The sequence below is a fragment of the Leptinotarsa decemlineata genome, unplaced genomic scaffold (assembly GCF_025532065.1).
Source record: "Leptinotarsa decemlineata unplaced genomic scaffold, Ldec_3_MD MMD2_tig00001019_RagTag_RagTag, whole genome shotgun sequence".
Taxonomy (NCBI): Eukaryota; Metazoa; Arthropoda; class Insecta; order Coleoptera; family Chrysomelidae; genus Leptinotarsa; species Leptinotarsa decemlineata.
This window is the reverse complement of record NW_027412557.1, coordinates 4,157,075-4,170,547: the sequence shown is the minus strand read 5'-3', so window position 1 is coordinate 4,170,547 and position 13,473 is coordinate 4,157,075. Positions and strand designations below refer to the sequence as shown.

The 13,473-nt window shown below is 36.8% G+C and overlaps 2 protein-coding genes across 4 annotated transcripts in view; one reads left to right on the top strand and one right to left on the bottom strand.

Annotated features, from left to right (window-relative positions):
• LOC111515760 (annexin B9) overlaps positions 1–13,473 on the bottom strand; it is a 51,946-nt gene that overhangs the window by 22,953 nt on the left and 15,520 nt on the right. The window lies entirely within an intron of this gene.
• On the top strand, positions 5,453–6,515 carry LOC141482309 (uncharacterized). Its single transcript, XM_074175361.1, has 2 exons — positions 5,453–5,740; positions 5,804–6,515. The coding sequence occupies exons 1-2, from the start codon at positions 5,589–5,591 to the stop codon at positions 6,513–6,515; spliced, it is 864 nt and encodes a 287-aa protein (XP_074031462.1). The 5' UTR covers positions 5,453–5,588.

Here is a 13,473-nt window from a genome sequence, read left to right as displayed (position 1 = left end):
GCGTCTACCCTCTCCGAGACCGCAACGACCACTGCTTGCTCGTATATCGACATCTGTTATCGCATTCAGTTGGGAGGTAATCTTGGCGCATGTAGTTGAGAAGTGGGGTTGGCTATGACGTCTTGACGGGTCCTATCAGAGTGTATTTAAGAAGCGTACGAGTGTTGGCTATGTCAGTTTACATCAAGTGAGTTAGTGAGAACTATTATATAAAATGTATTCCTGTGACTGTGGTAAATCTTTCACTCGTAGTGATAATCTTCGTCGGCATCAGCTCCAGAGTTGCCAAGGAGGGCCTGCAGTGAAACGGGTGAGAGTGGATAATGCAACACCTATGTATACGTGCAATTGTTGTAATGTGACAATTCCTATGAGCCAAGTGAATTCTCACCGAAGAACCATGAGTCATAAAAATAATGCATGTGTTCAATTGTCTGACGGTGTTCAAATTATAACGAATGCATTCAATTGCCGCATTGCTACATACAGGGTGGAGAGTTCGATTGTAACCAGTGACTACATGTCATTTTTCAATAAGATTAGGCAGAAGGTCATTGAATTACTGGAATCAGCCATCAGGATCCATAAAAGCATCAAGGTGAATATGGAAGTTTTTGGGAATTATATTCTTCAGACTGATGATTCGAGGGACACGAAGTCATTTAATTCCCAAAATAAAATAGTGGACCAATCTTCAGATTTGAATGCTGTTTTTGATGGATTCCGTGATGTAATTGTGGCTCAAACGACTGAGTTCCAGGATCGTGACTCAGGTATTTATTTTTTAAAAATTTCAATAAGATTGAATAGTAATATTTTTTTTTTTTATAATTCAGGTTGGACTTGTGAAAAAATATTGTTTCTCGAGGTCAACATTAATAAATACAGTCCACTGGAAGGACGTTCATATGTGAAGCTGCCTCAATGTATTCAATGGAAGAAAGCTGTTGTGAATGTTCGTAATGAAGATCAATATTGTTTTGCTTGGGCTATAACATCAGCATTATATCCTGCAGATAGTCGAGTGTCCGAACTTACGTCATATCCACATTTTTCCACTGTTTTAGATGTCACAGGTATGGATTTTCCGGTTAAAGTTAATAATAAGAGTATCGAAATATTCGAAGATAGGAATGATATTTCAATTAATGTTTACGGTTTAGAGAGTACATTTGAGAAGGGTAAAATGAAGTATGAAGTGATTGGTCCATTGCGATACTCACAGAGAAGACTCCGGAGACATGTCAATTTGTTGTTTATAACTGATGACTCCGGTAATGGTCACTATTGTTGGATCAAAGATCTTTCAAGATTAGTTTCTAATCAACTATCAGCTCATAGACAGAAAAAATATTTTTGTGACGGATGTTTGATATATTTTTCTGATGAGAGATTGCTTTTACGTCATAATATGTATGATTGTAATCACATTAGTACCACAACACCAACTACTAATTTAAAGATCAATAAATATGGTAGAATGGTTGCGGAAAATAAACTAATGTTTGAAAACTTTGAGAGGCAAATGAGGGTGCCATTTGTAGTGTATGCTGATTTTGAATCAGTGCTTAAACCGATTCATGTGAATGAGCCAAATCCTGGAAGTTCATACACGATTAAAACATTCAAACATGCCCCATATTCATTTGCTTATTTGATAAAGTGTTCATATAATGATGATTTGACAAAATTTGTTACATATAGGGGTGTAGATGCAGCTCAGAAATTTGTGAGTAGCATTGAAGATGATTTGAAAGAGATACATGAAAATCATCTCAGAAACCCTAAACCAATGGATACACAAACTGACGAAGAAGAAGAACAGTTTGCTGCAGCCAGAACTTGTGGTATATGTAATAAAGCATTTACTGATGGTGACGTCAAAGTAAGAGATCATTGTCATGTCACAGGAAAGAAAAGATCACATGCCGCTCACTCGAAATGTAATTTAAATTTCAAAATACCAAACTTCATACCTATCATTTTTCATAATTTAAGTGGTTATGATTGTCATTTATTCATAAAAGAACTGTATAGGAATAAAGAGAAAGTTGATGTTATCCCGCAAACTAAAGAGAAATATATATCTTTCACGAAGCATCTCTTCACACACAGCTATACCGATAAAGATGGTGTGGTTAGGAAGAATTATCTCAAAATGAGATTTATCGATAGTTATAAATTTATGACTAATTCGTTGGAGAAGTTGGGTGCAAACTTGACCTCCGATCAATGTTTGGAGATGCACAAACATTTCCCACAAATTGAGAAATTCAATTTGATGAGACAGAAAGGTGTATTTCCATATAGTTTTGTTGATGACATTGACAAATTGAATTATCCATTACTTCCGACAAAAAATCAGTTTTATGACACACTCAATTGTGAACATATATCGGAAACTGATTATGATAGGGCTAGAAAAGTTTGGAATTTATTCGAGTGTCAGAATTTGGGGGAATACTCTGATTTGTATTTGAAGTCGGATGTATTGCTACTATGTGATATTTTTGAAAACTTCCGCACCACAAGTTTAGAGATATATAACTTAGATCCGGCACAATATTACACTGCACCTGGATTATCATGGGATGCCATGTTGAAGTTCACTAATGTTGAATTGGAATTACTAACTGACATTGATATGATTCACTTTTTTCAAAAAGGTATACGAGGTGGAATTAGTCAATGTAGCGAGAGGAAACATATAGCAAATAATAGATTTTTACCCAATTATAATCCCAACGAACCTTCCACATTCATTACATATTTAGATGCAACAAATCTATACGGTCACAGTATGTCACAACCTCTACCAACAAGTGAATTTACATGGTTGACACCAAATGAAATTCTTAATCTCGATGTGATGGATGTGAGTACTGATAGTCCGTATGGGTATGTATTTGAAGTGGACATTCATTATCCACAAGAGTTGCATGATAAACATTCTGACCTTCCATTTTTAGTCGAAAAAATAATACCACCTCGTACACAATCGAAAATTCCCAAATTAATTCCAAATTTGAATGATAAAAGAAAATATATTGTTCATTATAGGAATCTACAGCAAGCTGTCAAAAATGGATTGATTGTAATGAATACACATAGAGTATTGAAATTCAAACAATCATGCTGGATGAAACCCTATATAGATCTTAATACTGAAATGCGTAATAGGTCTAACAACAAATCTGTTAAAGATTTCTATAAACTAATGAATAATGCGGTGTATGGAAAGACAATGGAGAATGTAGATAATCGAATTGATGTTAGACTCGTTACACATTGGGAAAATATAAAGAAAAATATAGGTGCCAGCACTCTCATAGCCAAACCAAATTTCAAAAATTGTTCAATTTTCACTGATAATTTCGTTGCCATTCAATTGGGTAGAGTGAAGGTTCATTACGATAAACCATTATATTTGGGATTTTCCATATTAGAATTATCTAAAACAGTCATGTATGACTTTTTCTATGGATGCATCAAACAACACTTTGATGAAAATGTCTCTTTACTTTACACAGATACCGACTCGCTCATTCTTAAAGTAAACACAGAAAATTTTTATGAATTCATAAAAACTAACATAAGTAGATTTGATACATCCAATTACAGTATAGTTAACCAATTCAATATTCCAGTAACAAGTTCAGTCTTGGGTAACTTCAAAGATGAATTTCCAAATGATCCAATCATGAGTTTTTATGGTACAGGTGCTAAAGCATATTATGTGAAATCTGTTGATGGTGAATTTAAGAAAGCCAAAGGGTTAAACGATCTGTAATAAAGAATGAATTGACATGCGAAGATTATCAAAAAATCGTCGAACAAGGTGGTATGATATTCAGAAAGATGAATTCATTTAGAAGCGTGTTACATGATATGTATACTGAATTAAAAAATAAAGTTGCATTATCATATCACGACGATAAACGATTTATCATTCCGAATACTACCCACACTCTTCCTTGGGGTCATAATGATATTGAATTTTATGAAAACGATCCAAATGAGAACATTCGTTGGATAAGTAATATTATTCAACAATCACAATCTCAGGAGACTCCATTGGATCAATTGATTAATTTATTATCTGCCGAGATCAATGATTGAAATATCATTCAATATCTTCAAAACCGGAAAATTCAATATTGATATTTATGTAGCCATTTATAATTAATAATATATGATAGAAGTAATGTGATATTAATGTATTATGTATGTATGTATATGTATTACTGTAATGAATATAAAATGATTAAAATTTTATTTGTATTATTTCTATTTCCCTAATCAATTACTGCAATATATAGTATAATGTAAATGACAGAAATATCAGTTTGAAGAGAATCATCGTAGAGTGCACAATGTCTAAAACAATCGATAAGTTTGGTAGAAAAAGAAAATGGGGTGGTAATGTCATTCGAGGTCCTCCTGGGAATGGTTTTAAATTAACAAAAGATGGTCATTATGACATGCAAAGGAAAATATTGAAAAATACAAGTGAACCAATTGACAAGAGTGATTGTGTAACTGTATCATATCTTGAGGGGAAATTAATGGAGCAAAGGAAGTTATACTTCTAGCCCTACAAGCTGCAATACAATCCACAATAGGCAATATTGCTCGGGACGCCCGGCAAGCATTTGACGATAAAATTGCAGAGGCTCGGATAACTTTCACTCGTAAATTTGACAAACTTACAAGTGATGTAGACATAAAAATGTCTGACATAACAGCGTCTACAAATAAAAAATTTGATGCTATGTCAAACATAACAGGGACTACAATGAAAAAGTATGATGTACTGGAACAGAGAGTTGAAGTATTGGAGAAAAACCATAAAGAAGTTTTGGAGAGAAACTATAAAGTCAGGCCATCATCATCAGGTGGACTGGGATATCCAGGACTGAACATTAATCCAAATCATAGAATAATACAACCAAAACCAAAACCAACTGATGATGTATTAATGGAACCAACATGGTGAATGTATTCCCTCGTTAGGTTAGGTTAATAGCTACGTTAGGTTAGCTGCATACTTACGTTAGGTTAGGTGTTAGGTTAGTATTCCCTCGTTAGGTTAGGTTAATAGTTACTGTAGGTTAGGTTAGGTTAGGTTAGGTTAGGTTAGGTTAGGTTAGGTTAGGTGTTCGGTTGCATAGCGGTAGGTTAGCGTACTAGGTTAGGTTACGTTAATACATACGATAGGTTAGGTGTTCGGTTGCATAGCGGTAGGTTAGCGTACTAGGTTAGGTTACGTTAATACGTTAATACGTTAGGTTAGGTGTTCGGTTGCATATTATGTTACGAACGCGCGCGCGAAGAGGGCGTAGATGTCTCTCCAGATGTCCCGCCTACCTGGGGCCGGAGGCCCCACCCACCTGGGCGGAGCCCAGGCAGTGGGCGGGGCCCGTTAGGGCCACGCCCCCCCCCCCCCCCCCCCGTCGCCACCAACTTTTCGGATACCCCGCCCCTTTCCGAAGCCCCGCCCCCTTTCCGAAGCCCCGCCCCTCCCCTCCCCGAAGCCCCGCCCCCCGACTCCCAACATTTGCGCATGTACACCCCTACCCTCATCGCGCATGTGCGCTCCCACCATTTTCCCACCGCTCACGCATCGAAGTCGATACCCTCCGGAGAGCACTCCACAACATTCAGTTCGAGAAGTCATCTCATCGAGAGCAGTCCACTCCACAACAAGGCAGTACGTTCCAACGACCAACTTGATATTTGAGTAAGTAAATTAGGAATGTTATTTTTTATATCAACTAACTTTGTATTATTTCTTCTTTTTCAGAATGGCAACCAATACACAGGAGGTGAATAATGCTGTGGCGTCTATTCTGCCGGTGTCCGCTGACCAGGAGGAGGCAGCATCTTCGAGAGCGGTGACGGTTGACCAGCCAACCACTTCGCGTTCGCGAGTTAGGTGCAGATCTTCTAGCCCTGACTTATTCGAGGAGGAGGAGGAAGTCAGGGCTGTGAAGAAGGTTTGCCAACGACCTGCAGCAAAGGTTGGTCCTATTTCAAAGTACCGAGCTACTTGCAATAGGACTAATCCTTATGCAGGTAGTTTTTCGACCTCTCGTAAGAGGGCCTCCACACCAGCAGCAGCACCAGCAGCAGTGGAAATTCCGAGGAGTCCTTCTCCGGAGTTGGTGATATTGTCGCCGTTGGTGACGCGACTACCACCGCTGCCAGCGACACCGGCGGATCCTGAGGTGTTGGTGCCACAGCCTATCGGAGAGGTTAGTGAAAAGATGAGTGTTTTTCTGCAGAGATGCAAGAAAGCAGAACGAGCTGCCCGATCTAGCGAGGCCGAGTTGGTTACCATGAAGCGACAAATGGCTGAAATGGATAACCGACGGAGGGAACTCCAAAAGGAAATGGCCGAAATAGATCGGAATTATGCATCTCTGCAGGAAAGGTGTAAAGCAAAGACCTCTTCGATAGAGCTGTACAAAAAAGTAGTGACAGTTATGGACACTCTTTTTGTAGATGAAGTGTAAATGTAAGATTAGTTTTAGGTTAGTTAGGAGTATTTAATTATGGTAGTTTTAAGTTTATATTTGTTAAGTTTATATTGAATAAAGGAAAAGGAAGTGAAATAAAGGGTGTACACTGTTTTTTGGTTTGGTACACATTGAACAATGCGATGGTTGGAGCATTTTTCTTCACTTCCTCTTATTATCATTATTATTTTTTTATTTCAATTCCAAGTTCTTCTAGACAAATACCTCACATCAATTTTTGTGTTCTCTAATCACTTGTAAATAATTTCATGTGAAGAAAATTTAAAAAATAAAAAAATAGACATGTTTCATAGTGAAATCGACAAGTATATTTCATTTGTATTTTATCCATTCAAGTATCTCTTTCATTGAATATGTCTTATGTCACTTTGCAATTTACCCCTACTCATTGAATATGTCTTATGTCACACTACAATTTACCCCTACTCAATGTTCCACTCCTCTCCCACTCCCTCTCGAAAGTATAAAAGTAGAAATCATCTGATGAAACATTCAGTTGATCAGCTAGCATCGAGATGGAACCCGATTCAACCTCCGAACCCTATAGCTGCCCGGATCAGGGTACAACTTCAATTACTGGGATAACAGCCAGGTACAGGTTGTCTCTTCCACCACGGAACCCCACAGTCCGCCATACGAATACCGGGATCACGACATCAGGATGCAAGTTCAGCATGTCACTGGCAGTGACGAAGGACACTTGGATGACTCGGAATATCCAGATCCTGACGGATGGTGGGACCCTGCTTATGATGACATTGTCCCAATGAGTAGCGACGACGACGATGATGACGACGACGACTCTGGTGATGATGCTGATGACGAGCTTGACGTTAGACGTCCTCCACCATCCCCTATCCTCATCGAGGATAGTCCTCCGCCATCCCCAATCCTAATCGATGATGATGTCCTCAATTCCGATGATGACATATAATCATCTACTCGTCCATCATTTCCTTTCCTTTCCTTCCACGGAGTACACACTTTTTGGTTGGTGTACACGAGGCACTGCGAGGCTGGGGCAGTGTCTTCCTCCCTTCCTCTCCCTCTTATTAGTTTTTTTTCCATAATAATCACTAGAATTTCTCCTAATAATCGCTCAGAGTTTCATTCTTGATGTTTTCGAATCTCAAACACTGTTCTACATTTCACCCCCTCCATTTCATTTCTTCCAATATAAATATAGCAACAATCCCAGTTCTATATCATTCTTCCACAATGTCGAGTACAGGACCCATCCAAGTACATGAAATAGATTCAACGTCTGATCATTTGAGTACAACCTTCGCTCAATTTCTGCAGCGAATCTATGATCTTCCTGATGATTTCGCAGAACGAGTGGAACAAGGTATTCAGGACGACATAGATGCTGTTGACGATAATAATGCGGATGATGTGATTAGTATATCATCTGATTCAGCTGATTATGACGACGACGACATCATGAGTATATCATCTGATTCAGATGACTACTATGAGGATGATATCATTAGTATATCATCTGATTCAGATGACGATACCATAATTATTGTTTCTGATGATGAGGAGCGTTAGTCCATATCATTGCATGGATTAATAAAAAAATAACAGCCCTTTTCAGGGCTACAATTAAAGACTGAAACAATAAAAAAAATAGCTCTTTTCAGAGCTACCATTATACTTTCAAACAGAAACAGATTCATACCATTGTTAACATTATGTTAACATTATAATCTCAAACGAAATATATGTATGTGAAAGTATTCATCATTATATGCATATGAATGATTGACAAATGCCAACTTCAACTTTCATTTAAAGTAGTACTCATCATATGCATAGATATTCAATGACTATCAAATTCCAAATTTCGACTTTTCAGTCAAAGTAGTAATTTATTTGTCATATAATGTATAGATATTCAAAGACTAACAAATTTCCAACTTAGACTTTTATTAATCAAAGTATTCATTTGTCACATAATCTATGAATACTAATACAACTAACTACTGTTTGTGTGAATAATGTAGCCCTGAAAAGGGCTGTTGTTTTTTTTTTGACCAGTAGGTCCACGGTTATTGTGCCACAGGTTGGACATTATTACATATAATACATGTAGATACTCGGGTGAAGTTTGTTAGTGGCCTCTCGCAAGCTTCACACCAATTCTGTCCCATTTCCATAATTGAGACAGTGTTGTGGGTGTTGACATGGGCATACCACCCTCCATTATTGTTTCTATGCGAATAAAACCGAAAGCAGCACCAACATAGTTTTTTGTTCTCTCCATCTATTGTGCTGATCAATACGTATGCATCCAATGCACAATACAAATCCAAGGGATCTTCCAGTGTCTCACTGACATTGAGTGTTCGCATACCGATCCTCATAGCACCATCACCTTCAGTTGTGTCAGCTTCTATCCCTTCATCATCTCCTTCTTCATCCATGACCCTCTCAAACTCCATCACGTCATCATCTTCGTCGCTTTGGTTGGCCTCGTTTTCAACTTCGTCTATCTCATCTTCATCGACTCCAACATCTTCTGCTTCAACTATTACTTCCTCTAGCGGAACATTGACATCCTCATCATCTGATTCGTCTATCCAATTGTTTTCATCAACAGCAGCTATTCTATTTAATGCAGCATTTATTTTTGCAGAATTCATCTTGTTGTTGTTTGCTCACAGTTGTAGAGAGTGAATGAATGAACTCTAGGTTTGCAAGTCAACTTATATAGGAGGTGATGCGACTCCCACTTGACTCGTTTAGAGTGGAATAGTAGGAGAAGTTATCCCACTATACTTCCACATGATGTTGATTTGTATAAATAGAGATCGTAGGTATAGGAGAGAGCATTCAGAGTTTCTGTAAGTCATCTCTTTATATTTCTAATCGAATTAGTAAAATGCCGTTTCCAAAAGAGTGGAATGAAAAACCAAAAGTGTGTGTCTACCCAATGATGATTGCAGGGGCTATTGTGTGCTACTTTTGTCAAATAAGTAGACCTAAGGATTCAATCAATCCATGTACTGGTATGTGTAGTGATTGCGTGTTGCGGATTCAACTATCGCCTCCTTCTCATCCACCGAAGCGAACAAAATCGGATTATCGTCAACAACAGTTACAGTGTCTGAAGTGTTCCGAACCTATAATATTTAACAATATAGGTATCTGTAGAAATATTTGTGGTATCTGTGCTGCCGTTCCAACTCCACTGCAACGTTGTTTGCGTTGTGATACATATTCCATGAATTGTTGGAATCATGTATGCAATGCATGTAGAAGTACTTGGGATCTGTGTGAGAAGGTTGGTCAACTCTACCCCAATAGGAGAATCCATTTTTTTCAATGTTGGTGTTTGACGCACGAGCAACAACTATTGAGGAATAGAGTCAAAGAACGTTCCACATCCACAGAGACATATTAACATTTTTCATTTTTTATTATCGTTATTGTCCTCTATTATTAATAAATATATATATATTTTGAATTTATTTGTATTATTTTCTAACATTTAAAAATACATGCATGCAACACAAAGTTTTCCTCTTAAATGACAAAGATTGTTACATGCGTGAATAGTTTAGTGAGAGAGCGCATGTGCCAGTTGATGAAAGAGCGCATGCGCTAGTTTATTTTCTTCTATAAATGGTGAGGTCTCAGTAACATCATCACCTTTCCTATCCACATTCTATTGCTATCACATATCATTCCTCAGACCTTAATAATCATGAGCTCTATGCCGCTATTGATTGCTGAAGATGGTTCACCACTTGTTGATATCGATCAGACTGATTTTGAAAATATTCCAGTATTACATTTATCGAGTCAAGATTCGATAAATGATTTTGATATTAACGACTTCGTTAACTTTGCAGATGTGCCAGAACCAAATGAGCAAATTATTATTGAAAATCCGATCGTTTCGCAATTATCATCACTCAAACACTCTTCATCTACCCTTCCTCTTGGTGTTGATAAGAAATCTAGAACAATCAAGAGGAAGGTTACTAAGGCATCTTCATCGATTGTCACTGACTTTAAAGAAAAGAAAGAATCCAAAAGTGTTGTGCGACAGAAAAAACCCGCAACGAAAAGTGACAGATCGAAGAGGAAGCCAAAAGGTACTCCTAAAGAAATGAAGAGTGATTTGAAAGCTGAACCGCTATCTTCTTTCAGCCCCCTCCATCGGTTTGGGGAAATGAAAAGGAAAGCAAAATGCCGTCTTGTAAAGGCACAGATGACTATTGCTGAACTTGAAAAGAGTGAGCGAGCTATTAATGCTAATAATGAAACTCTTGAAGCATTAGATGCCAAGATTGCATTAGCGAAGGTTGAATTGGCTAGAATGTCTAAAGATGCTGATGAACTCCGTTCAAAAATTGGTAAAGATAAGCAATTCCATCAACGTTCGAGAATGCAAGCTCAGGCTGAGCTTGAGGAGTCGACTAAGCTTTATGAGACAGCATTATCAGTGAGAGATAATTGGCAAAAAGAGTTGGATACTGCATTTCAAAGTGACGGCGATTAGTTTTGGGAATGATAATGTGTTTTCAATATCGTGAGTTGAAAAATATAAGCGGGAATGGAGTATACAATTAATTTGGTTTGGTATACACAGAACATTGCGAATGGCTGGGGCAATGTTTACCGCTGCAATATTTTTCAGTTCACATACTTATAATTGAAATGAAAACAATAATGAACTTTAATATTACTTTATTCATAAAAGTCACTATTATATACATTTAAACCATATTTGATTCATCAATCCAAGAATTTTGTTCGCTAGGAAGGCCTAACCACTTTACATATACTTTATTTTTTCTTCTCTTCAACACCTTCTCAATCAGATATACGTCAGGATTCTCGGTTCGTAATAACTCTTCTTCGTAAAAACATCCTCTAATCGCTGTTCATTCATATCTTCAAGATTATAAGTCGTTGGGATGGTTTTATTAATTTTAACAATCTTGAATAGCTCCGTGGTAAAATTCGCAGTGTAAGACTTTTCAAAAATATGTTTGTATTTACTTATACGTACAATATCATTTAATTGGAATTTGGGTTTACTTTGTCTTCCTCCAATTCCATTGATACCCTTGAATTTTAATTTTGTTGTTGAATCAACATTGATGGGTGCCATACCTATTGTACGATGAACTTTATTATTATATCTACTAGTTATAATTGGAAGAATATCAAGCCATTTGTGGTGACCTCTCATCGAAAATTCCTTGTAGAGCCATGCCTTTATTGTACGAATCACTCTTTCTGCTATAGCTGCCTTCTTTGTGCTAAATGTTGAATAATGATTGATATTATATTCTCGCATGAGAGATGAGAAGCTTTTATTGAAAAATTCTTTCCCTTGATCGCTTTGTATGTGTTTGGGGGAGTATTTGGCTTCTTTCAGTACATGTTTCATTGCATTAGTTACTGTACTACCTGTTTTATCTTTAACTGCTACAGTCCACAGATATTTGGAGTAACAATCTATCACTACAAGTATATATCGGTATCCTTCATTACTTTTTGCATAAGGTTGCAGTTCAGCTAAATCTATTTGCCATAGATCTGCAAAACCTTTGATGGTGGTTATTCTTCTACGAAAATTACGTCTTGCAGGTTTATGTAATTCATTAACAACTTGTCGTTTGACATCACTTATTTCATTAGTCATTCTATTTCAATATGATTAAAGAGAAAAGGTGATAATGTTACTGCATTGAATGATGATGTGACAGTGATCATTACATGTGAATATGTTAATATATTATACCTTCTTCACGTAATTCTTCAATTATTGAAATTATTTCATTATCATGTCCGGTATGTCCGGCTGACTTTGAAGCTACCAATAGTCGTAGGCGAGCAACTAACTCTTTCGGTGAATTCCAGTACACATAATTCACAGGTTTAGAATTATATATTTTCTCCATTTTCACTCGTTTGAGTGCTCCACCAATTTTACTTCTACTTCTTATTGGATATTGTCGTGAGTCTAATAGAGGTTTGATAACTTCACGAAATTTTTTAGAATTTGTATTTTTAAAACCATTCTTCAGATGATATTGTTTATATGGAGCATTCGTTATTTTCAATATTTTGGAATATACTTGACGAGTTTCTTCATTATCAACATCTTGTGGATTCTTCAAAAAAATCATATCATACAATTCTGGACTACCTGCGCATTCATATTTTTTCACTTTATTAGCATCCCAAAATGAAATGTTTCCATCTTTGAAATTTACCACTAGACTTCCCATTTTCAGCTTTTGTGTAATTGGATCCATACGTACGCCAAATGTTCCATCATATGCTGGATTTCTAGATTTTATATTATTCAAATGTTTCATCAAAACATCTTCACCACTTTCATTCATAACAGGTGAGATGTCAGGATCCGAGGAATCGATGTGGGACGATGATGGTGTTTCGAATAGAGTTGTTCTCATATCGTCTTGAAGTGTGCTCGTGTCACTATTCACAGATGATACACTACCAAAAGATTGTTTTCTTCCTATTGGAGTACTCATGGGATAATTTGAAGTAGATTGAACAGTTCCATGATTTGGTGATAACACTGGTGATTTAGAAGTAGCGTTTGATGATAAAACATTCAATGGTTTCATTATGGGCTCATACAATCTTTCAAGTGTCGTACGATTTTCAATATTATCATTCTTGATAGAGTTGAATTTCTGCCTGACAGCTTCTGTTGTCTCTACTAGTTGACGTTTCAAATTTATTTCATTGTTTTTATTTTCAGGATCTTTTTTTGTATTCATAATGCCCTTTTTTTTGAATTAAAGCTTAATTCGTTGGTGAAGTGACCACTACAATATTCAGTGATCGAATAAGTTCCAAAAACAAGATCATGGGTATATAAAACTATCGAATCCTTTGCGATATCTACCTTCATCTATTTTTCTATCCTTATCAATGA